This window comes from Schistocerca nitens, chromosome 2, assembly GCF_023898315.1.
Source record: "Schistocerca nitens isolate TAMUIC-IGC-003100 chromosome 2, iqSchNite1.1, whole genome shotgun sequence".
Lineage (NCBI taxonomy): Eukaryota > Metazoa > Arthropoda > Insecta > Orthoptera > Acrididae > Schistocerca > Schistocerca nitens.
This window is the reverse complement of record NC_064615.1, coordinates 36511247-36535264: the sequence shown is the minus strand read 5'-3', so window position 1 is coordinate 36535264 and position 24018 is coordinate 36511247. Positions and strand designations below refer to the sequence as shown.

At 40.7% G+C, this 24018-nt stretch overlaps 1 protein-coding gene across 7 annotated transcripts in view; it reads left to right on the top strand.

The window, feature by feature from the left end:
• LOC126235704 (lethal(2) giant larvae protein homolog 1) overlaps positions 1-24018 on the top strand; it is a 337149-nt gene that overhangs the window by 133823 nt on the left and 179308 nt on the right. For all 7 annotated transcript variants that reach the window (XR_007544801.1, XM_049944464.1, XM_049944463.1 and 4 more), the window contains 2 exons: positions 7917-8137; positions 12080-12337. Coding sequence is in view for 6 of the 7 variants with exons in the window: in XM_049944464.1 (XP_049800421.1) it covers positions 7917-8137; positions 12080-12337 (479 nt within the window). In the remaining variant the exon portion in view is untranslated. The remainder of the gene's footprint in view (positions 1-7916; positions 8138-12079; positions 12338-24018) is intronic.

The window sequence follows — 24018 nt, the reverse complement described above, 5'->3', positions numbered from 1 at the left end:
TCCATGTGGGCCTCTAGCGGGAACTCTGTGGTTCTCTGCTGGCTCCATGTTGGCCACACTTGGGTGATCCATGTCTACCTACTGCGACGTGAAGACCTGCCTCATTGTCGATGTGGTGCCTGGTTGACAGTGGCCCATATTCTGGTGCATTGTCTCACTTTGACTGCCCTGCGATGAAATCTTTGGTTATTGGACTCGTTGCTGCTAATTTTATCTGACAATGCCTCATCAGCTGATTTAGTTTTAAGTTTTATTCGTTAGTGTGGGTTTTATCATTCGATCTAAATTTTAGTGCATGTCCTTTGCCCCCCCCCCCCCCCCCCCTGTGTCCTTCACCCTAGTGCTTTTAGGGTGGAGGTTTTCATGTGTTGCAGAGTGACTGGCTTCTCCTATTTATTTTCATGGTCAGCCAGCCACGGTAAAATGTTTTGTGGTTTTCTTCTCGCCTTTTTTCCATTTAAGTTTTGTTGCCCTCCCGTCGTTCTTTCGTGGTTATTCCTTTCTCTCCATTTTGTGTTGTCAGTCTTGCTTGTTTCACTCTCACATTTGTGGCATTGTTTTATATTTGGAACAAGGGACCGATGACATAGTAGTTTGGTCCCTTCCTCCCTATTTTAAATGAACCATCGCAATTTCTTTAGAGCATTCTTTACAGTGACTATACACGATAGAGGTCTCTCTCTTCATGAACCGTTCTACTAGTTACGTATCTATTCAATGTCTGGTCAGTCATTCTTTTAAACTTGAGTAACAGTTCTACATGCTTCTGCACAGAGATATATGTTTTGAATTCCTCTTTGAGACGTGACACAACTGCCTCTTTATGAAATTTAATGAAATTGTCGATCTTCTGCTTGATTTAGCTGCCTTGATTACTTCTGTAATCATTGTTACTGCAAGTACCTGATGGTTACTGATACCAGTTTCAATATGGACGTCATCAGAGTGGTAAAGTCTGTTTGTTGCTGTTAACTCTTAAAAGCTTCCATCATGATTGGTCTCTGAAACTGTGTGTTCATGCGTAGTTTCCAGAGAAGATATTTTTATAATTTATAAAAAACAGCTACCAGCCACATGTATGGTTTAAAAAGGTTTATTATCTTCAGACCATGACCGGGATTTTTCTTTACAAATCCATCTTCAGATGGCAGTTACAAGCATTCTAAGTTGGACCTAGTTTTGTTATTATTATTAGTTTGCTGCACTGGGAAAGAAGAGAAATATTTTTGTTGTCATATCGGTAATGGTATTTTTCCAAAAGTTTGAAACAAAAAACTATCTCATGAGCAATTAGATTTTGTAAAAGAAGTAAATCTTTTGGAAAAATACCATTACCAATATGACAACAAAAATATTTCTTTTCTTTCCCAGTGCAGCAAACGAATAACAGAAACAAAACTAGGTCCAACTTAGAATGCTTGTAACTGCCATCTGAAGATGGATTTGTAAAGAAATATCCGAAACTGGTCATGGTCGGAAAATAATAACCCTTTTTAAACCATACATGTGGCTGGTAGCTGTTTTTTATAAATTATAAACCTTTAGTACAACAGCCACGTTTCTCAACATGTCGACTTTCGACAAAATAGCGTTAAGATATTTTTAGTTTAGTGTGATGTCGTTTCAAGTCCACCACTTAAAAAAAACTGTAATTATCTAAATTGACTGCTGGATGATTAAAATCTCCTCCAATGACAACAGTATATAGGGGAAATGTGCGTACTACTGAATTGAAATTTTCTGGAAATGAATCTGGTGATTGACCAAAAGATCCAATCAAAAGTCTGTCTCCACACTTAATACTAAGTTGTAGCCAAAACCTCTTGCATGCAGTTTCATTTTGTGGGCACAGATTTGAGTTTCTGGTCATGTGACAAATACACCATCTTCATTACCTATTAGCCTATACTTTTGAGATATACTTAGATTTACCTCAGAAATATCACTGCCGATGCTCTCAGATTTTAGCCAACTTTCTATACCAGGCCATAGCCCTTGCCAACCTTGTCCTGCAGAACCATATAATTCAGGCCCAAACCTCTTCGCAATTCCTGCTTTCCACCTGCAAAATTCTCGTGCTCTGCAATCCCAAATTCCTGCATCTCACCTCCCAGATTGATACCCTTGTCCTCTAGGAACTACAGCAGCAAGCCCATCTCCACCTAAGAAAAGCTCACCATCCTGTTAATCTCCTACTCCCAACTTGAATTATTGTTATCCACCACGTCAAAAATAGCCCCCCCCCCCCCCCCCCCCCCCCCCCGAAGTCTCGCCCACATCCCCTCATAGCTGAGAAACTCTGCATTGAGGTCCTGCTACATTTACAACACCCTCAAAAAGACCTTGCCACCACCACACAGAATCCATCACCTAAACAGACATGAAACACAGTCATGAACCTGTCATCCAGAACCTCATTCCACAGATGTATCAGTCCTTTCGAAAGACCTTACCTTTTGCCCCACTTCCAAATTCCGTGTTGATGAGTGTGTTAAAGACCTCTTCTTCTATTGCTCCATGCAGTGGAAACAGTTGTTTGCCACCAAGCACACCAATCAGACTCAGTCAAAAACTGACATGGAACCCTTCCGACTTAGTTTGTAGCGCTTGACACAGTCACATCGATTAAATATTTGGGCGTAACATTGCAGTGCGATTTGAAGTGGGACAAGCATTTAATGGCAGTTGTTGGGAAGGCGGATAGTCGTCTTCGGTTCATTGGTAGAATTTTGGGAAGATGTGGTTCATCTGTAAAGGAGACCGCTTATAAAACACTAATACGACCTTTTCTTGAGTACTGCTCAAGCTTTTGGGATCCCTATCAGGTCAGATTGAGGGAGGACATAGAAGCAATTCAGAGGCGGGCTGCTAGATTTGTTACTGGAAGGTTTGATCATCACGCGAGTGTTACAGAAATGCTTCGGGTGGGAGTCTCTAGAGGAAAGGAGGCGTTCTTTTCGTAAATCGCTACTGAGGAAATTTAGAGAACCAGCATTTTAGGCTGACTGCAGTACAATTTTACTGCCGCCAACTTACATTTCGCGGAAAGACCACAAAGATAAGATAGATTAGGGCTCGTACAGAGGCATGTAGGCAGTCATTTTTCCCTCGTTCTGTTTAGGAGTGGAACAGGGAAAGAAAATGCTAGTTGTGGTACGAGGTACCCTCCGCCACGCACCATATGGTGGATTGCGGAGTATGTATGTAGATGTAGATGTAATTCACTCCCATCACCATCATTCCCAAATCCCTCAACATGGAAGCAAACCTAACATCTGCAGAATGAAACCGCACTCCACCTTGCCACCTGACCCCCTACCTTACAATCCAAACTGCTGACAAAGGCTCCACCACTTTGGTTATGAACTGCAGTGATTACCTGGCAGAGGGATTAGAGTAGCAGTCAGATACATACACCTATGAATCCTCCCTCTCCCCTTTCAAAGCATCTGTCTGATCTACCAACTAAGCTGCAACTACTGTATCACTTTCTATGTAGGCATGACAACTATCCTGCTGTTTGTCCACATGAATTACTGCTGCCAAACATTGACAAAGAGAGAGGTGGATCATCCAGTTGCTCAACATGCTGCCCAACATGATGTGCTTCACTTTCGTGACTACTTTGCAGCCTGTGCCATTTGAATTCTTCCTATGAACACCAGCTCTGCTGAATTGCTCAGGTGGGAACTCTCCATACAATATATCCTTTTTTCCCATAACCTCCTGGCCTAAACTCAATTAATCCCTGCCTCCCTCTTACCTATCCTCGTCCCTGTCGCCCCCACTTCTATCATGCCAATGCACCAACAAATCCTTTCCCCTTCTCTATTGCTCACCTCTCGCCTCTCCCTACCACCCACCTCATCAATTATCCTGCAGTTGCACCTAGCAGCTGTAACCCGTCCGTACACACTCCGCCACGCAGCACTAACATCTTTCACCATGTGCACCTTAGTATCCCTCCTCCTTCCCATCTCGTGATATTGTGTTGCTTCCTTACCCCCTACCACCCACCCCAACCAACTACTATTTGTCAGTGGAAGTTTAATGCCCTGAAACAACGGCAATATGTGTGTTTAGTTGTGCTTATGTGGATGTACGTGTGTGTTCTACTACAGAAGAGAAACTGCCTATTTTTGTTGCGTTTGTCTGTGACTCAGCGTATCTGCTATATGGTGAGAACAATCTATCTTTTTCATAATAGTGTCATTGTTTCATCCTGGATTTTCCATTGTTAGGTTTAAAAATAAAATATTCCAAAGCACCTAATGATACTCAAACCCACAATCTCTCAGGTCTGAGGTTTGTGTTATAAACATTACACTCCACAACCAGTCTCTGTAATGGTTCCATTTTAAATCTGTAAAGCATCATGCAAAATTCCAACTCCCCCCCCCCCCCCCCCATCTTCATCAATTACTCACAAACGAGGGCCCTCCAGGGTGAATCACGACATGGTATAGTTTCAAAAACTCTAGCACACTGCTGGGGACCCCTTCTTGTTGGAATTGTCTGGCTAAGAACCAGATAATGCCAATCAATTCTGGTGACAATGCTGCAGATTGTGGCCTTTGCTGAAACACTGTGTGCAAGGTTGACTTTCTTAACCTTCTCCAACAATTGCTGGAATGATCCACATATGAACTCAAACTCCAGGTGACAGGCACCATTAGTTTAAATGTGTGCCATTGGTTTAAGCTGGTTGCACCTTGTTCCCTCAGTGGCTCTAGGAACAGCTTCTTCTTCAACATGTTGCTCGAGACGCTCTAGGCATACCCATAGTGCATAAGGTGATCCTTCCCATCCCCTTTTGCCATTTAATTAAGGGTTACCACTATCCACTGTATGTTAAAACAGCTGACACTTAACAGATCCCTACCTTTTGTGTTTGCCTCACATGATGTAGGACACAACAGGTTTCTGAAGCATGACTTAAGAAAAAAGTCAGTGAGCAGAAAAACTGGAAAATCTGCCCTAATCAAATAAGTACTGCAGTATTCCCATTGTTGTACATGGCTGATTTGTTCTTGAGATCCAACTTCTTTATATTGGTTTACCCACCTTTTTATTTCTTCACGACTGCCAATATTGAAAAATTTGGCCTTCATTTCCAAATTTGTTTCCAATCACATTGATACCAGTGCCTTTATTCTGGCATTTGAGGGGACACCTTTTGGAGAAGGCAAGGTTATGGTTTATCGGTGTGACACAAAGCCGTATGTCCTGCCACCCATCAGGTGTTTTCAGTTTTTGCATTTTGGGTACACATTATAGAGCAGGCCCTCTGTGTGGTGAATGTGGACACACACTCCTTGAAGTGGAGCCCCTGTGTTGTGCCACCCATGTGTGTTAATGTCACAAACATCACTCTCCAAGTGCATCAGATTGTCTGGATTAAAACAAGGAAAAGAAGATACAGGAGCAGAAGTCCCTTTATTGTTTATACGATATTGAGGCCTGCCAGATATGTGATCATCTTCTCCCTTTGTCTGTGACATATAACTTTGTTTCCCCTGCGGTTCCACACCCACCCTTCCGGTTATTGCACCCACTACTCACCCAAAGTAGGTTCCCTTTCTTCAGCACCTTCTGATGACTGACTGGAGGTCTGCTGCCAACAGTCGGCCATGTGACCTACGGTCCGTGTGCTCCAAGGCTGCCCACTCTCTCTCAGTTCCAGATCTCACTGAAGCCTGTTCTCTCTCCAGTTGCTGCCCTCCTTGACTGACGAAAGACAAGAAGAAGAAACACAAGTTCTGCGCAAGGTCCCTCCAGTGTCCCGGATGTGCCAACTCCGCCCCCCTTCCCCCTTGCAACCAGAATCTGACCTCTTGTTTATGGATGTTGTCCCGTCCTTGTTAGTAATAAAATGAACTCTTCTACATCGTAAAGAAAATATTATTAGTTAATTAACTTGCTTGACCTTTGACTTTGACACAGATAAGACAGGTACTGGATTTAAACTCTCTTTTGATTCTTTTTCCTAGGTGCATGCATTCTAAAAATTTTAACCTGTCTATCAGTGAAAAAAATTGACTATAGATGAATATGTTTCCTTTGTGGCTGCTGTAAAGAGAGAAATGGTTAGGTAGAGGACGAGTTGGCGATCAGAGGTTTCCGCTTCTCTGGTTTTCAGAAAATGCCAGGCATAGTCCGAGAATACTACTACTACTCGTGATGAAGTCTCCGTCTCTCTTGGCCACAAAAGTACTGTTGCCGTAAGATTTTCTGGAAAAACTTTCAGAATGAGAAGGTTGAACAACAGTGGCAGAATGATATCTTGCGACTAACAAACTTGTCGCTTAGGGAACATCTTGAACATACAAGCTGATGGCGAAATATTGCGCATTGTTTGGACCGTGTTAGCAGCAAATTCGCCCAGTATTGTTAATTTGTGAAGAAATCACTATGCATTGTATTGCTAAACACACCCATAGTTTTTATGAAGGTCCAGGGATTCAATATCGAGTAAAAGTTCATAAGCAATATTTAACCTTTTTTTTCCCCCCCTCTCCACAAATTAAATTTTCTATTTTTGATAAGTACGATTACTAGTTGACCTCTGCACTTCCATTACTTATCTCCAACAACTACAAAAAGCATAGATGCCCCCCGCCCACACACACACAGCAAAGAGCATTGTCATCTAAATTTCGGTAGCGCATCATAGCTGGCACTTGCAGCTGGAATATTAACATTATGAAGGAACATTACATGGCCCCTCTTGCTCACAAAAATTTTTTTACAAAACATTTGTATGACCATTAAGTTGTAGGTAGTTGCTTAACAACTCTCATTACTGGCTGGCATAAATTATCATACTACCTTTCTCGAGAATGGATTTCACAATGGAAATACAGCCCACACATTCTGGCTTGGTTGGTCGAGGAACACACACACACACACACACACACACACACACATTCAGAATCAGTGCCATAATAAACACAAGACCAAAGATGAATAAGTGAGCAACAACAATAACATCACACCTCTCACTGAGTGTGTTATCAGAAGTGTCCGTTCAGATCACATTTCACCACATTTTGTGTACGTGCATGTGAGGTCGTGAAGTAGTGAGTGGAAATTTGTGAAAAACTGAGTGAAGGCAGTGCACTGAATAGGAGTTAATGGAGACACCAACCAGGGACACGAAACAGGACGGAAACAGAAATAAAAATTTGACCCACAGAAGATGACACACGGGTGTTGAAACGTATCTGGGTAAATATGAAAATAAACTAATTGTGTTTGCATAAAGCTGATTTCCAAAACAACCCAATTTTTAATCAAACAGAGCAGGCAGGTGTGGTGTAATGCTTTGTCTCCTCACTAGGTTCTTCTGTCCCTTCATCACGGGTGTGGGCTCAATTCCCCATCCTCCAAGGGTGCCAATGGCTGTCTTCCATGCCAGGCCTTGTCCTTCCAGGTGGCCTTTGCACAGATCCACCAGTTCTTGCAGAATACCTTGTGACCCCATTTTGCAGTGGCACTGGTGTTGGCATCCTATCCAACTGCCTCCTCCTCTCCTCCTCTGGAAACAGTGGGGTAAAGCTTCTCACTTATGTTTTACCCATTGCCAGGTGGAATCCTACATTGAACAGGTTAGTGGATGGGAATTCGCTCTGCACTTTGGCTTATTAAAGAATTTGTCTGAAAGCTAGCCACATTCATTTTCAAAATAACAATAAAAAATAAGGCAAAAAAGACAGTTCAGTACTTGTAAAATTAGCTGTCAGAAAATAACACCAAAATGGGTAAAAAAAACACATAAATTAGGCATAAAATAAAAAATCCTATCCCTAACAAATAATGTACTTCTGGTATGAGTAACTTAGGAATGTTTTTGTTATTATTATTATTATTATTATTATTATTATTATTATTATTATTGTATACTGTTTTTTCTGCAGAGTATGATGAGCCTGAGACACTAATAGTCCTCCTGGAAGAAGAATTAGTTGCAATTGATTTGCTCTCGGAAGACTGGCGAATGCTGCAATTGCCATATCTTGTTTCACTTCATGCAAGTGCTGTTACTTGTGCTCAGCATATTTCAAATGTACCAGAAGATCTTTGGGAAGCCATTGCGGCTGCAGGAAAACAGCAGACACTGGAACATTATTCTGAAAGAGTTAGTAGTTATATATTTTAAAAATTACTTTTTTTAGATACTCATTAGAGCTTAGTTATGTGGCAAAGTTAAGGTCTGACAAATGGAAATGTTGCTTCTTTCATCACTAGGCAACTATTAACTAAGTTTTATTAGTGCATAATTATTTTTTGACATTGAGCCGTGTTATATAATTCAACTGAGTGACAGCCAACAAGTGCATTTTAGAGATGTGTCCTCCAGAAGAATCTTGTGAAAGGTCTAACAGAAGGGTATCTGACAGTTGTAGTTAATTTGTGTTTCTAGACAATGTCATTAAAACAGGGGTCAAGTCAACAAGTACTTGTGATCTAATGTTTAGTCTGAAAATTCAGAATTAAATGATGCTATTCACAGTTGTAGAGGAGGAGAAGAATAATTAAAGATAAATACATGCTTTGAACCAGAGACTTCATTGGGCTTCTTGCTGTTTGTAATAATCTAGTGTAGTTTCTTAGATATACTTACTTTATTTATTATGGAGTGTCCAGGGTCCAGGTTTAAACACTGACAATATTATGCAAAGGATAGATTGCTACTCTCTGTAAAGATGACATTTTGAGTTGCAGACACGCATGAAGAAAAGACTGTTACACATTGAGCTTTTGGCCTAAGTTTCCTTCAAGAACGAAATGCACACATGCACATGCCCGAGCGCATTTTATGCACCCTTGACCGCTATCTCTGGCCACTCTGGTCAGAAAGCAGCTGTGCCATGTCGAATGGAAGCAACAGCACAGAGTGGGATGGGGAAGGGGGAGAGGGAGTCAGAGCACGGCTGTCGGAAGGTTAAGTCAGCACTGCCTGCTGGAGCATGCAGGATCTAGAGGACAAAGGTGCCATGTGAAGAATCAGGAGGCTAGAGAGGATCAGGGAAAGGGAAAAGACCAGTGGGTGCATTGGCAGAGAGCAGCTCACAATGAAAGTGAGGGGATGTGAATTGGGAGGAGGTGATAAGGCAGAGGGGGTGGAAACTGTTGGGTGAAGGGGACAGTAGGTTACTGTAAGTTTATGCCAGTATGATTTTGGGAGCAGAGACTGTGTTGTATTGTAAGGATAACTTCCATCTGCACAGTTCAGAAAAGTAGTGCTGGTGGAAAGGATCTAGATGGCCCAGGTTGTGAAGCAGCCACTGAAATCAAGCTTGTTGTGTTCAGCTCCATGTTATGCCACATTGTGATCAACTTTGCTTTTGGTCAAAGTTTGGTGGCTGCCATCGATTTTGGTGGACAGTGTGTGCGTACTGGCAAGTGAGTTCGTGTTGCGGCAGATATGCCATCCATGGGTGGGCAGGCTGTATGGGAGGGATTTTTTTGGTGTGCAACAGATGACGGCAGACTAAATGCAGTTACTGTTGGTGTTTGGTGGGTTTGATGTGTCTGTATGAGGGGAGGGGGAGGGGTGCATGCGTGTGCTTGTATTTGGCTGAAAGCTCAGTCTGTATGTCTTTTTGTGTGCCTGTCTGAAACTTGGCTTGTCATCTTTATGGTGAGTAGCAATCTACCCTTTTCATAATATTGTGTTACTTTATTTATGTAATTTTTATGTACATTTGAAATACAATTATTCTGCACTTTTGGAGATTTCTGCTGCTTGGCACTATAATGTTTTTATTGTGTAATATACAATATTTAGAATGAATTTAGGGGAATCATTGAGCTGTTTGAATGGTACTGCAAAATTATCATTGATACTAGCAACTAATACATGTTGCATTAAAGTTTGCAGCTCTTTGTTGGAATTGTTATGTGAAGGTCAATCTCGGGCTGCCGAGATTTCTGGCTTTCTTCCTCCATTGCTTTTCTTTGCTGTTTTTATTGTGTGATAAGTGTTTCTGTCCTCTTCCTAAAATAATTTGGAGAGGAATTTCTGTCTCAAAGTGGCCATACTAATGTGAACATTTATATCATATGTTTGGAGTTGTGATTTGAAACAGGTCTTTGTTTAAAACCTTTTACTTCTGTGCAAATAGTGTATTTAGAGAAGGAAATGGGACCAGTATATATACATTTGGAGAGATGTATAAACATAATTTAATACCACACAAAAACTGGGTGGTGGTGGGGGGAGGGGGAGGGGATGAATTTGAGAGCATTGTCTTTTAAACATGTCCACTCTGTACTACTCATTTCTCGAAATCCAGATGTAGATGAACCAACTGCTGTGCATTTTCTATCAGAGCAAGCATAACACAACCGCATGGGTACTATAGTGTTACTAAAACCTTCACAGTCAGTTTCAGGGCTGTGCCTACAGTTAAAAGTTGAACATTCTATGTGCCAGTCATATGTGCCTCAAGTATTTATCTATTGATACAGTGAATGCTTTCACGACTGGATGACATTGCTGCTGGTAAAACTTTTGGAGTAAAATGTTGTGGTCCATGAAACTCTTCTGTTTCTAATGTTTCAGCCAGAGCTGCACTGGATATCTTCAGAGGTGTTCCTCTTCCATTGAGTCTTGCTGACTGACGGGTCAGACCTCGGAGAGCGACATACATACTGCAGGAAAACGGGGGTGGCCAGAGTTACAAGTGATAGGCAGAGATGATCTTTTTCAAAGCTAAGACTTTAATCACCATCTGCAACAAAAGAGAGATGTCATTAATTCTTGCCAGTAGAGACAAAAGGATTTGTGCCCCAGAATACCGTGATGCAGAATTGAAACATTTAATGCAGGCTGTCAAGAAAAATGGCTACTCAGGGAAGAAAGTAAACAGAATTTTACGAGCAAATGACAGAAGGCCAAAAGGACAAGAACGAAAAGTAATAATGGAAGAATACAGATTCTTTTTGTTAAAAAAGTAACAGATCATATTGGTAAGATATTACAGAAAAGCGACATTAGACTGGTTTTTGACTAACAAGGAAAATAGGTCAGGCACTCAGATCTATAAAGGATAAATGCCCTCCTCTGTCAGCATGTGGCCTACGTAAAATTCTGTGTATGTGTGCAAAAGTTTATATTGGAACAGCCAAGAGAAGCAAGAATGCACTGCTAAAGGAGCACAAAAGTCTTTGCAGACTAGGGAAATAGACAAATTAGCTGTAGCAGAGTATGCTCTTCAACCAGGAAGTCACAAAGTGAAGTCTTCTGAAACAAAAATTATATTAACAACAACAAGCTCTTATTTACGGCTATGTAGAGAAGCCATTGAAATGTATAAACATAGGAATAATTTTAGCAGAAAAGAAGAGACCACGAAATTTAGTGACTTATGGACAGTAGCTCTGTACAATCACTAAACAGTTTTCAGTCTTTGACAATACAACAATCGGTAATTAAATTTTATCTTTGACAAGGATCATCACTGCTTATCACATGTAACTCCAGCCACGCTCATTTTTCTACAGCATATATGTCGCTCTGATGCTCGACCCATCAGTCGGCAAGACTCAGTGGAGGACCAACACCTCTGAAGATGTCCAGCACAGTTCTGGAGGAAATGTGAGGAGCAGAACAGTTTCATCGACCACAATCCTACACCCCAGAAACTTTACCAACATCAGTATTTATCCATTGCTGTGCCTCCCAATATTTTTCGCTTTTTGATGAACAGTGTAAAAATAGTATCCGGAGTACAAGTCATGTGTACAGTTCTGTTTGCTTCTACCTGTTTTTAACTTCTGCTGCCATAGAGTTTTCTTCCCAGTTTATTTCATGGTAGTTCCTAAGTTTCACTAGGTTACTGTCACTGGCCTCAAAACCATCAAAATTGGGGTTATTAGTTAATAATTTCAGAAGATATGCATTTGATCTCCCAGCTTAATATGAGAGCAAAATTTTGTTATACACACTCTGCAACCAGTGCTTCAAAAGACATTTTTTTGCTTAGAAGCTTAGTTCAAGTGCAAACTAACAATAAGTTTCAGAAACATTGGTCAGAAATTTGTATATCTCAAATATAAAATTATTGTTACGCAGGAGTGGCCAGTTGATGGTGGTCGTGTTCTCCAAAGTCAGGGATCTGAGGAGACCTCATCAACAGAATTTAACAAAGAGCTGCTGTTAACAGGGCATGAAGATGGCACAGTGAGATTTTGGAATGCTGGTCATGTTGCCCTCCAACCGCTTTACAAGTTTGCCTCGGCTCAGCTTTTCAGTAGTGAAGAAATAGGTAGTGAAGCAAATAATGGGACAGTAGATGAAGAAGAGGAGGAGGAATGGCCACCGTTTCGGAAGGTAAAACTTTTCTTACTAACACTTCTAGAATTAAAAATAATAATAATTATTATTATTATTTCTTTTCTTTCTCAGACGTTATGTCTGGTTAAAAATGGAAAGTGACGTGGATCTTGATCAAGCATAACTTCCTTTTAACTGTATGGTATATGTTACATTGCATTTAGGAACTTTCGGGTAATTGAACAAGTATCAATAATTACAGATTTCTGTAGTTGTATATATAAGTTTGGATGTAACTGTATTGCGTTGATGTACTGGTGGATATTGTGTGGTATGACTCCTGTAGTTGATAGTATAATTGGTATAATGTCAACTTTATCCTGATGCCACATGTCCTTGACTTCCTCAGCCAGTTGGATGTATTTTTCAATTTTTTCTCCTGTTTTCTTTTGTATATTCGTTGTATTGGGTATGGATATTTCGATTAGTTGTGTTAATTTCTTCTTTTTATTGGTGAGTATGATGTCAGGTTTGTTATGTGATGTTGTTTTATCTGTTATAATGGTTCTGTTCGAGTATAATTTGTATTCATCATTCTCCAGTACATTTTGTGGTGCATACTTGTATGTGGGAATGTGTTGTTTTATTAGTTTATGTTGTAAGGCAAGCTGTTCATGTATTATTTTTGCTACATTGTCATGTCTTCTGGGGTATTCTGTATTTGCTAGTATCGTACATCCGCTTGTGATGTGATCTACTGTTTCTATTTGTTGTTTGCAAAGTCTGCATATATCTGTTGTGGTATTGGGATCTTTAATAATATGCTTGCTGTAATATTTGGTGTTTATTGTTTTATCCTGTATTGCAATCATGAATCCTTCCATCTCACTGTATATATTGCCTTTTCTTAGCCATGTGTTGGATGCGTCTTGATCGATGTGTGGCTGTGTCAGATGATACGGGTGCTTGCCATGTAGTGTTTTCTTTTTCCAATTTACTTTCTTCGTATCTGTTGATGTTATGTGATCTAAAGGGTTGTAGAAGTGGTTATGAAATTGCAGTGGTGTAGCCGATGTATTTATATGGGTGATTGCTTTGTGTATTTTGCTAGTTTCTGCTCGTTCTATAAAGAATTTTCTTAAATTGTCTACCTGTCCATAATGTAGGTTTTTTATATCGATAAATCCCCTTCCTCCTTCCTTTCTGCTTAATGTGAATCTTTCTGTTGCTGAATGTATGTGATGTATTCTATATTTGTGGCATTGTGATCGTGTAAGTGTATTGAGTGCTTCTAGGTCTGTGTTACTCCATTTCACTACTCCAAATGAGTAGGTCAGTATTGGTATAGCATAAGTATTTATAGCTTTTGTCTTGTTTCTTGCTGTCAATTCTGTTTTCAGTATTTTTGTTAGTCTTTGTCTATATTTTTCTTTTAGTTCTTCTTTAATATTTGTATTATCTATTCCTATTTTTTGTCTGTATCCTAGATATTTATAGGCATCTGTTTTTTCCATCGCTTCTATGCAGTCACTGTGGTTATCCAATATGTAATCTTCATGTTTAGTGTGTTTTCCCTTGGTAATGCTATTTTACTTACATTTGTCTGTTCCAAAAGCCATATTTATATCATTGCTGAATACTTCTGTTATCTTTAGTAATTGGTTGAGTTGTTGTTTCGTTGCTGCCAGTAGTTTTAGATCATCCATATATAGCAAATGTGTGACTTTGTGTGGGTATGTTCCAGTGATATTGTATCCATAATTTGTATTATTTAGCATGTTGGATAGTGGGTTCAGAGCAAGGCAGAACCAGAAAGAACTTCATGAGTCTCCTTGGTATATTCCACACTTAATCTGTATTAGCTGTGATGTGATATTATTTGAATTTGTTTGGATATTAAGTGTGGTTTTCCAATTACTATGTGTAGGAACTGTATCAATTTAGGATCTACTTACTATATTTCCAATATTTGTAGTAACCATGAGTGGGGTACACTATCAAAAGCTTTTTGGTAATCAATGTATGCGTAGTGTAGCGACCTTTGTTTAGTTTTAGCTTGATATGTCACCTCTGCATCTATTATCAGTTGTTCTTTACATCCTCGTGCTGCTTTGCAACAGCCTTTTTGTTCTTCATTTATAATTTTGTTCTGTGTTGTATGTGTAATTAATTTCTGTGTAATGACTGAAGTTAATATTTTGTATATTGTTGGTAGGCATGTTACGGGGCGATATTTAGCTGGGTTTGCTGTGTCTGCTTGATCTTTAGGTTTTAGATAAGTTATTCCATGTGTAAGTATATCAGGGAATGTGTATGGGTCTGCAATGTAACTATTAAATAATTTAAAAACAAAGATGATGTGACTTACCAAACAAAAGCGCTGGCAGGTCGATAGACACACAAACATACACACAAAATTCTAGCTTTCGCAACCAACGGTTGCTTCGTCAGGAAAGAGGGAAGGAGAGGGAAAGACAAAAGGATGTGGGTTTTAAGGAAGAGGGTAAGGAGTCATTCCAAAGCCGGGAGCGGAAAGACTTACCTTAGGGGGAAAAAAGGACGGGTATACACTCGCACACACACACATATCCATCCACACGTATACAGACACAAGCAGACATATTCAAAGACAAAGAGTTTGGGCAGAGATGTCAGTCGAGGCGGAAGAGCAGAGGCAAAGATGTTGAATGACAGGTGAGGTATGAGTGGCGGCAACTTGAAATTAGCGGAGATTGAGGCCTGGTGGGTAACGGGAAGAGAGGATATATTGAAGAGCAAGTTCCCATTTCCAGAGTTCGGATAGGTTGGTGTTAGTGGGAAGTATCCAGATAACCCGGACGGTGTAACACTATGCCAAGATGTGCTGGCCGTGCACCAAGGCATGTTTAGCCACGGGTGATCCTCATTACCAACAAACACTTTCTGCCTGTGTCCATTCATGCGAATGGACAGTTTGTTGCTGGTCATTCCCACATAGAATGCGTCACAGTGTAGGCAGGTCAGTTGGTAAATCACGTGGGTGCTTTCACACGTAGCTCTGCCTTTGATCGTGTACACCTTCCGGGTTACAGGTCTGGAGTAGGTGGTGGTGGGAGGGTGCATGGGACAGGTTACAAGGGTAGGAGCCAGAGGGTAGGGAAGGTGGTTTGGGGATTTCATAGGGATGAACTAAGAGGTTACGAAGGTTAGGTGGATGGCGGAAAGACACTCTTGGTGGAGTGGGGAGGATTTCATGAAGGATGGATCTCATTTCAGGGCAGGATTTGAGGAAGTCGTATCCCTGCTGGAGAGCCACATTGTGAGTCTAGTCCAGTCCCAGAAAGTATCCTGTCACAAGTGGGGCACTTTCGTGGTTCTTCTGTGGGAGGTTCTGGGTTTGAGGGGATGAGGAAGTGGCTCTGGTTATTTGCTTCTGTACCAGGTCGGGAGAGTAGTTGCGGGATGTGAAAGCTGTTGTCAGGTTGTTGGTGTAATGGTTCAGGGATTCCGGACTGGAGCAGATTCGTTTGCCACGAAGACCTAGGCTGTAGGGAAGGGACCGTTTGATGTGGAATGGGTGGCAGCTGTCATAATGGAGCTACTGTTGCTTGTTGGTGGGTTTGATGTGGATGGACGTGTGAAGCTGGCCATTGGACAGATGGAGGTTAACATCAAGGAAAGTGGCGTGGGATTTGGAGTAGGACCAGGTGAATCTGATGGAACCAAAGGAGTTGAGGTTGGAGAGGAAATTCTGGAGTTCTTCTTCATTGTGAGTCCAGATCATGAAGATGTCATCTGTATATGTGTGGAAGGATATGTGTGTGTGTGTGCGAGTGTATACCCGTCCTTTTTTCCCCCTAAGGTAAGTCTTTCCGCTCCCGGGATTGGAATGACTCCTTACCCTCTCCCTTAAAACCCACATCCTTTCGTCTTTCCCTCTCCTTCCCTCTTTCCTGACGAAGCAACCGTTGGTTGCGAAAGCTAGAATTTTGTGTGTATGTTTGTGTTTGTTTGTGTGTCTATCGACCTGCCAGCGCTTTCGTTTGGTAAGTCACATCTTCTTTGTTTTTAGATATATTTTTCCCACGTGGGATGTTTCCCTCTATTATATTCATATGTTAAATAATTTAGTTAGATGTGAATGTGTTGAGGTGAACTTCTTTAGCCAGAAATTTGCTATTTTATCTTTTCCAGGGGTTTACAGTTGTGAGTAGAATTAATTGCTTGGGTTACTTCATGTTGCAAAATTATCACTTCAGGCATTTGTGGTATCATCTTTTATGTGTCTGTTTCTGCTTGTATCCACCGTGCATGCCTGTTATGTTGTACCGGGTTTGACCATATGTTGCTCCAGAAGTGTTCCATGTCTGTTATGTTTGGTGGATTGTCTATTTTAATGTGTGTGTTATCTATTGTCTGGTAAAATTTCTTTTGGTTTGTGTTGAATGTTTGGTTTTGTTTCCTTCTATTTTCACTTTTTTTGTATCTTCTGAGTCGTTTGGCTAATGCTTGTAATTTCTGCTTCTTTTCGTCTAATTGCTCTGTCGCTTCTTGTTGTGAGATTTTACCTAACCTTTTTCGTTTTTTTTTTCCGAGATTTCATTTCTTATAAATTGTGTTAGCTGTCCGATGTCTTTTCTCAGTTTTTCTATTCTGATCTGTAGCCTGTGTTGCCATGCTGGTTTTGTGGGTTCCTTCTGTGTGTTGGTTGGTTCTGATCTCTGCCTAGTGTGTATATTTAGTGTAGTGAGTGCTCCTATATAAACCAGTAGTTGTAACTCTTCCATAGTTGTGTATTCATTTATTTTGTTGTGTATGATTGTGTTGATAGTTTTTATTGTTGTTTTGACTTGTGGGTTATTTGGCGGTCCATGCACGAATGGTCTAATGTCTGTATTTGTGTCTTTGTATTCTATATATGTCAGCTGAAATTTTTCTTCTATATCTAACATGTGTGTCACTTCGTGTTCTATTTGTGCTTGTTCTGGTGGCTGTCTTAAGATTTCGTTTTCCTCTGATTGTTTAATTGATGCGTGTTGTTCTTTGTTTGTTTGCTCTGGGATGTTTGAGTCCATTACTGTATTTTCTTCTTCTTCTGATTGCACATTATTTTGTTCCAGTATTTGTTGTACTTGTTTGATGTTTTCTAATTCTGACTGGGGTATCCTGTTATTTTTTATTATTACGTGGATCTGATCAGCTAGTCGTTGTTCTGTTAAAAATTTTAATTCTGGGTATCTGGTAATAAACGTTGTGTATACTTGTGATATGTATCCAGTTGTGTTGGTTCCTAGGTTTGTTGCTTGGTAATAACAGAACATGAGGTGTCGATTAACTTCATCTGACCATCTCATCCTTTGTCTTTGTTTTCCTTCTAGGGTGGTTGCAGGAAGCATATCCTGCAAAATACCTCTATTTGGATTTAAATCATTTTCCAGTTGGCTAGCAGTGTCGTTACCATTGTGGGCGGACATAGGGTTCAAGCGTTGTCCCCAACCATGACGGCGCTTGTCCGAGGCTTCTTTAGTTCTGTCCTGAACCAACTTATCACACTAAAAGGGGGGGTTAGCCCCATTAGTGGTTTGTTCTTTTCGTCGCCTTTGGCAGATCATACAGAGGCCTATTATTATTATTATTATTATTATTATTATTATTTTTCTCCAATATGAACATTTAAGGGGATAGTTTTTCCCAGTAGTTAATGATTATATGTGTTTTTGGAAAATGTTGGCAAAGGGAATTGGTCACTTATGCAGTGTGCCAAAGCCCACTTTATTGTGCAAGGCACACAGGCTTTGAGGGAGCAAATACAATTACACAATTTAAGAATACAATCTTGGTTAAAAATAAAGCAGTCCATTTACATACACAGTCCATAAGAACTGATCACGTGCAAAATAAAGTAATATGATGGTAGTCGCAATAAACACCATGGTTATACCCTGCAGTCTCCTTTATTTCGACATGTAACCAGGAGAGTTGCCCACTGGCACCATCCCTGGCTGTGTCGGGGCAGAGGCTAGAACGTCACTGGTGATCTCAATGTGGAGCTCGTCATGCATAATCAATCTGTGCTGTCTCCACAACGCTGTCCCTTGAAGCTATAAAATACCCATTGATGCCCCCCAACTGTCTCCTGTTATCATCTGCAGAATGGCAAGTTAAATAATTATGATGTAATTCGATAGATAAAAAAAATCTACTCACCAAGCGGCAGCAGGAGAACACCTAAATAAAGGTATTTAAATATACAAGTTTTCAGAACCAGTGGCACCTTCTTCTTGCAGAAGGTTTGAAGGGGAAGGAAGAGCGTACCAGGTGGTGTTAGAAGGAAAGACTGATTGTTGGGGATTGCGCCAAATGAGATTTGAAAACCTGAGAGCTTAAAGGGAGATGGTTCAAATGGCTCTGAGCACTATGGGACTCAACTGCCGAGGTCATGAGTCCCCTAGAACTTAGAACTAGTTAAACCTAACTAACCTAAGGACATCACAAACATCCATGCCTGAGGCAGGATTCGAACCTGCGACCGTAGCGGTCTTGCGGTTCCAGACTGCAGCGCCTTTAACCGCACGGCCACTTCGGCCGGCTTTAAAGGGAGAAGACAGAGTAATACACAAGACAGAGACTGTTGCCATAACTTCGTGCACACAAACTATAAGAGTGGAAAGCTAAGTGCATTGTATGTAGTAGAAGAGGGGGGAGGGGGGGAATTGACAGGTCAGGAAATGAAACATAGAAAACTAAGGTACCAAATTCCGTTTCTTGAAACTGCTTGTCCCTGAGGGTTACTCCCGAAGGCATAACATTGAAAGTCCCTGTTTCTGGCTGTAGTCCTACTCTACATCAGCACCTTTTATAGTTTCAAATACAGCAATCTCTTGCACTTACCTGGCTTATCTCTGACTTGTATGCCTCAAATGCTTATTTACACTCCACCAGACTTCTCTCCTTCTACAAAATCCTACAATAATCTGACCAAGTTTCCTTGGATGATATCATGTGCCAAACCAACTTCAGACTTGCCTCAAAAAGCTATCCCACTTGCTCCTAGACTACCTCAACAGTAGTATTTCCTTTCCTGTCCCCCTGCATCTCACTAAACAGTCACCATCAACCAAAACTACTCTTCTACAAACAGAGCTTGGTCAGCTTTCTTAACATCTCCCAGCCTTCGACACTGACTCTCAGACCCATAATTCATGATCACAAGAACCATTTGTAACAGTACAGTGTTCTCAACCGCTTATCTAAGACACTCTCTCTTCCTGAATTATCTGAGGGCCTCACTTTCAGCCCTAAACCTGCACTTAATCATGCTGATTTGGTGAAGAATCTACTTTCATTCACACTTTCTCAGCTGAAAATATCACGCTGCAATTCTGATATTGAACCTTTCCTTAACAGTTCTGACCTTGATAAAAACTTGGTCCATCACCACTGCCTCAAAATCAACCCATAGAAGCCTTCAAAGAAATCCTCGTATCCAGCATTGCTTCACAGCCCTTCCTTAGGTCCGTACAACATGACCCTAACGTGTCCTCTCGAGAACTCCAGGCTCCTCATTCCGTAAAAACTGATGACGCCATGATTGTTCTCCCAGCAAACAAGGTATCATCTGCTGTGGTGCTTCATCAACGGGAGTTTGTAAGTGAAGGTCTACACCAACTGTCTGACAGCGCTACATACAGCATCTTCCTTAAAGATCCCATGTCTCTGACTCAACCTGACCTGCAGTCCCTCCTTAAAAGCTCAGGCCTCTCGGAAGGACTAACACCTCAGTCCATAGAGCTTCTTACCTCACCCAAACCATTCACCACCATCTTTTACTTTCTTCCTAAGATCTGCAAAGCCCCTGCGGGTCTGTGGGTTAGAATAGACCCGAGGTATTCCTGCCTGTCATACAAGGCGACTAAAAAGAGTTTCACACGTTTCGGCCTTTATGTGACGGTCACCTGTAGGGTAAACCATTCACCACCATCTTTTACCTTCTTCCTAAGATCTACAAAGCCCCTGCAGGTCTGGGGGTTAGAAAAGCCCTGGGGAGCAGTTGTAATGGATCTGGGAGATGGGTTATTTTCTACCGGATTTGTCAATACCAAATTGTAAATGTTTTCTTATATTTTTGTCAGAATATTTTTTTAATTGTAATTTGCCTTATTTTATGTTAATTTACTTATATTTTTGAGAGTGACAGCATATTGATTACTATTAGTAAATGTGATGAAGAATATCAAAGAGACTGATTACAAGTGGAAGCTTGTGTGTTGTGTAAAATGTCTTTGACGCTGGAGTCGTCTTTGACTGTAGTTCAGCAGTGAACTCTTGGTGTGTGTTGACGGTAGAACAGTGTGCAGGTCGCCATTATAAATAATTTGCTAGTGAACAGGAAAAAATGAATTATGTTACTATTTTTTTATATAAACTTTAAGAAGAAACCACATTCGAAGAAATGGTATTTGAAGCACCAAAAATGAGGCAAACGCATTGAACCAGGTCATTTCTGCAGCCGACAAAACTGCATCGTGGAATCATACTTCCACTAGACAACTGAAGCCAAGACAAATATCGCCTTGTAAACATTTCACGGAAAAGGTACTGTTACGAAATATGCCAAATTTAAGTAAATAAAAAATAGTGAACATATTTCAACCTCTTGTCAGGGAGATGTTCCCCCAAGCCTTGTGCCACGGTCTTGTATTTGTCTTGAAGTGTCCTTTGGTCCAAAAGATTCTGTTGACCCCACAATTTGTAGCCATCTTTTCTTGGCTGCCCTTGAGACATAATGAAGTTCAGAAGTAGTATTCACCAATGATTCAACAGTCGATGGACAAACAGGCTTTGCATATACACACACACACGATGCAGTTAACTCCTCTCTGTGCCAAACCTCTGCAGTGTCTTCAGTGCTGAATTGATGGCCATTAAACTAGTCCTTAGCCATGTTCGTTCTTGTAGTGGCAAGATTATCCTAATCTATAGTATCTCTCTTATCAGCCTTAGGCTATAGACCAGTGCTACTCGCCTCACACACTGGTTACGCCTATTCAGGATCTCGTCTCTGACGTCCATCAAGCTGGATGGCCAGTCATTTTCGTTTGGACCCCTGGTCATGTTGGGATTTCGGGAAATGAACGAGCTGATTGGTTAGCCAAACCGGCCACCAGGCCCCCTCCCAGGGTGGTCGGTCCTTGCTCAGAGGCCCAATCCGGCCTCTGCTCTTCCCACCTGTGTATTCTGTTTATTCTTTTCCATTTCTCAGTTTTATTGCCTTGTCTTGACTGATCTTTTAATGACCTATCTGTGCTCTTGTTTTTCTGGGTCTCTCTCTCTCTCTCTCTCTCTCTCTCTCTCTCTCTCTCTCTCTCTCATTTTTATTTAAGCGAGAACATTTTTGTAATGTTCTCACATTTAACTTTGAGAAAATTGGCTTATGTAACCAAAGATACATATTTTGACCATGGCTTGTGTTTTACTCAAGTCTAATGATTTTTAATACTTGTAACACTTGATAAGGGCCTAAGGCCAAAATATAGATCATGGAATAAAACCTATTGTACAGTCAAATGGTGGCTATTTCTTTCCAAAAAGTTTTATATAACTGTGGCTCCACACCAAAGTAAAACCATTCTTTATTTTTACTGCAACAGCCACTCAATTTGACAAGCTGACTACCCATTCCTTGGAATATTATTTGTAGAGTTGTAATTTCTCGGCTTGGCTCTCCTTGTGTGAAAGCTTTCAAACTTGGCAGATTATAGTGTCTCATGACAGCTGATAAGACTACAAATTTCCGTGTCATTGGTTCGTTAATAGTATTTTCCACTCAACAGGGAATAAACCGACACGAGAACCTACATGGAAAGCTCATTGAAACAATTTTCAAATTTTTCCATGATAAGTTACGTGGACTCAGAAAATGGGGCTCTGATAAAGGAGGAGATAAAATGGAAACTGTCCATCATGTCTATACCTTCGAGCCACAATTGACTGAGACCATTTACAAATGGAGCAAATTTGTAAATTTGGTGTCCAGACTTTCCCACATATTAGCTGAGAATACATTTCAGCTATTCTACCCATTGGTGCATAGGTGTGCTTGTCTTCCTAACAATGAGTCTTAGAAGAATCCCTTCTTTGTGTACTTTACAAAGACTGTGTAGTTTTGGTGGCACTGCTACTTATTTACGGAAATTTTATGCCTGTTTCTCAGAAAATATTATGAACAGACAGATGACATGACAATGGGTCGACTGTTATTGCCTGTCATGGCGAGCCCATAAGTGGAACATTTTGAACTTGGCAGATTGTAATGCCTTTGTTTCAACACTTTCAGACAAGGAGAGCCTCACCAAAGAATAGTGTTCCAAGGTAATGTATACTCAGATCATCAAACTGAGTGGTCAACGCAGTCGGTCAAGAATGCCAGAGAAAGAGGTTAAGACAGACAAAGAGAAACTAAGAATTGCTTATCTACATTATCCTTGCCCAATTGATTTGATTTTGTTTGGTTTGATTTAATCAGGAAGACAAAACAGCAGTGGGATCAGCCTCATTGCCTACATCGAAACTAAGTTTATTTTGCAGTATTTGTTAGACAAAACCACTTCAATGATTAATGACTTCACAGTGGAAAATTAAATGTGATGAGGTTTCATCCCTGTCACCACAGTCTACACTTAGGTAATCCTTACCCATTTCCATCACATTTAGATAGCTGGTCATTAAATCTGCCAGAAATTCAGTCTACCTCCTGTTCAAGACCAGGATTGCAGAACTTATATTTAAATATGATTCTGGAATAGTTAACATAACTATGTTTCTGTTGTTGGGTCTTAACCAATAGTTCTGTGTGCTGCCTCCGATCCAGCCACCTAGTTTGGATTTTGTCACCACCTTGGTGATAGTTCTGACAGGTTCCGATGTAACAAATCAATTAGTTGCCCCTGTCCTGGCTAGCCTAACAGCGTGTTCATTGCCAGTAATACTATCGTGGCCAATATCCGTAAAGATCAATAGGCTTGTGAGGGTACATAGCATTCATTGCATTTCACTCCTGCCAACAAAGATAAAAGCATATTCTTCATAATGTTAAGATTATCTGGATTTCCAAAAGCCAACTGTGTACTGAATTACATGAGAATGTGGCCTGTCTTATGTGGGGCAGATTATCTGAATCGTCGAGGAGATACGCAAAGAAATCGGCAACACATTCTATTCAAACAAGCGAGAAAAACAGCTGCCGCCGTGCTGTCCTGAACGTAACATGAAATGAAAATTGAGGCCAATACTGTGGTGTGAATGCCAAGTTTCTGGGACAGTGTAATTAAGGAGTTTATCAAAGTAAAGATGTCACAGGAACTGGTAAACTGGGACAAAGATTTCAATTTAAGTCACAGGGTCCAGTAGTCGGTTTATAAAGATCTCACCTGCTGTCATATCTACAAGAGCTGAGAAACACTAAGTGAATGTACACTTAATGGAACAGCAGTGCGGGCTTTGAAAAACAAAAGGGTGTAGTCGGCATCGGAGTGGAACTCTGCTATAAATAGCAGTGCAAGACCGACAAACAGTTTATTCAGGTCAAAGCCCGTGCAGCGAGTATGCTTAGTAGCACAACTTACAGTACCTGAACAAAACAGTTGGGTAGATCACCTAAATATTGTACATAAAATGGAAAAAAAATTACTCTGCTGAGCATCCTGAAGCATACTAATACTGATGACCATTGTTGTAGTTTCGTTTGACATGCCAGCAGA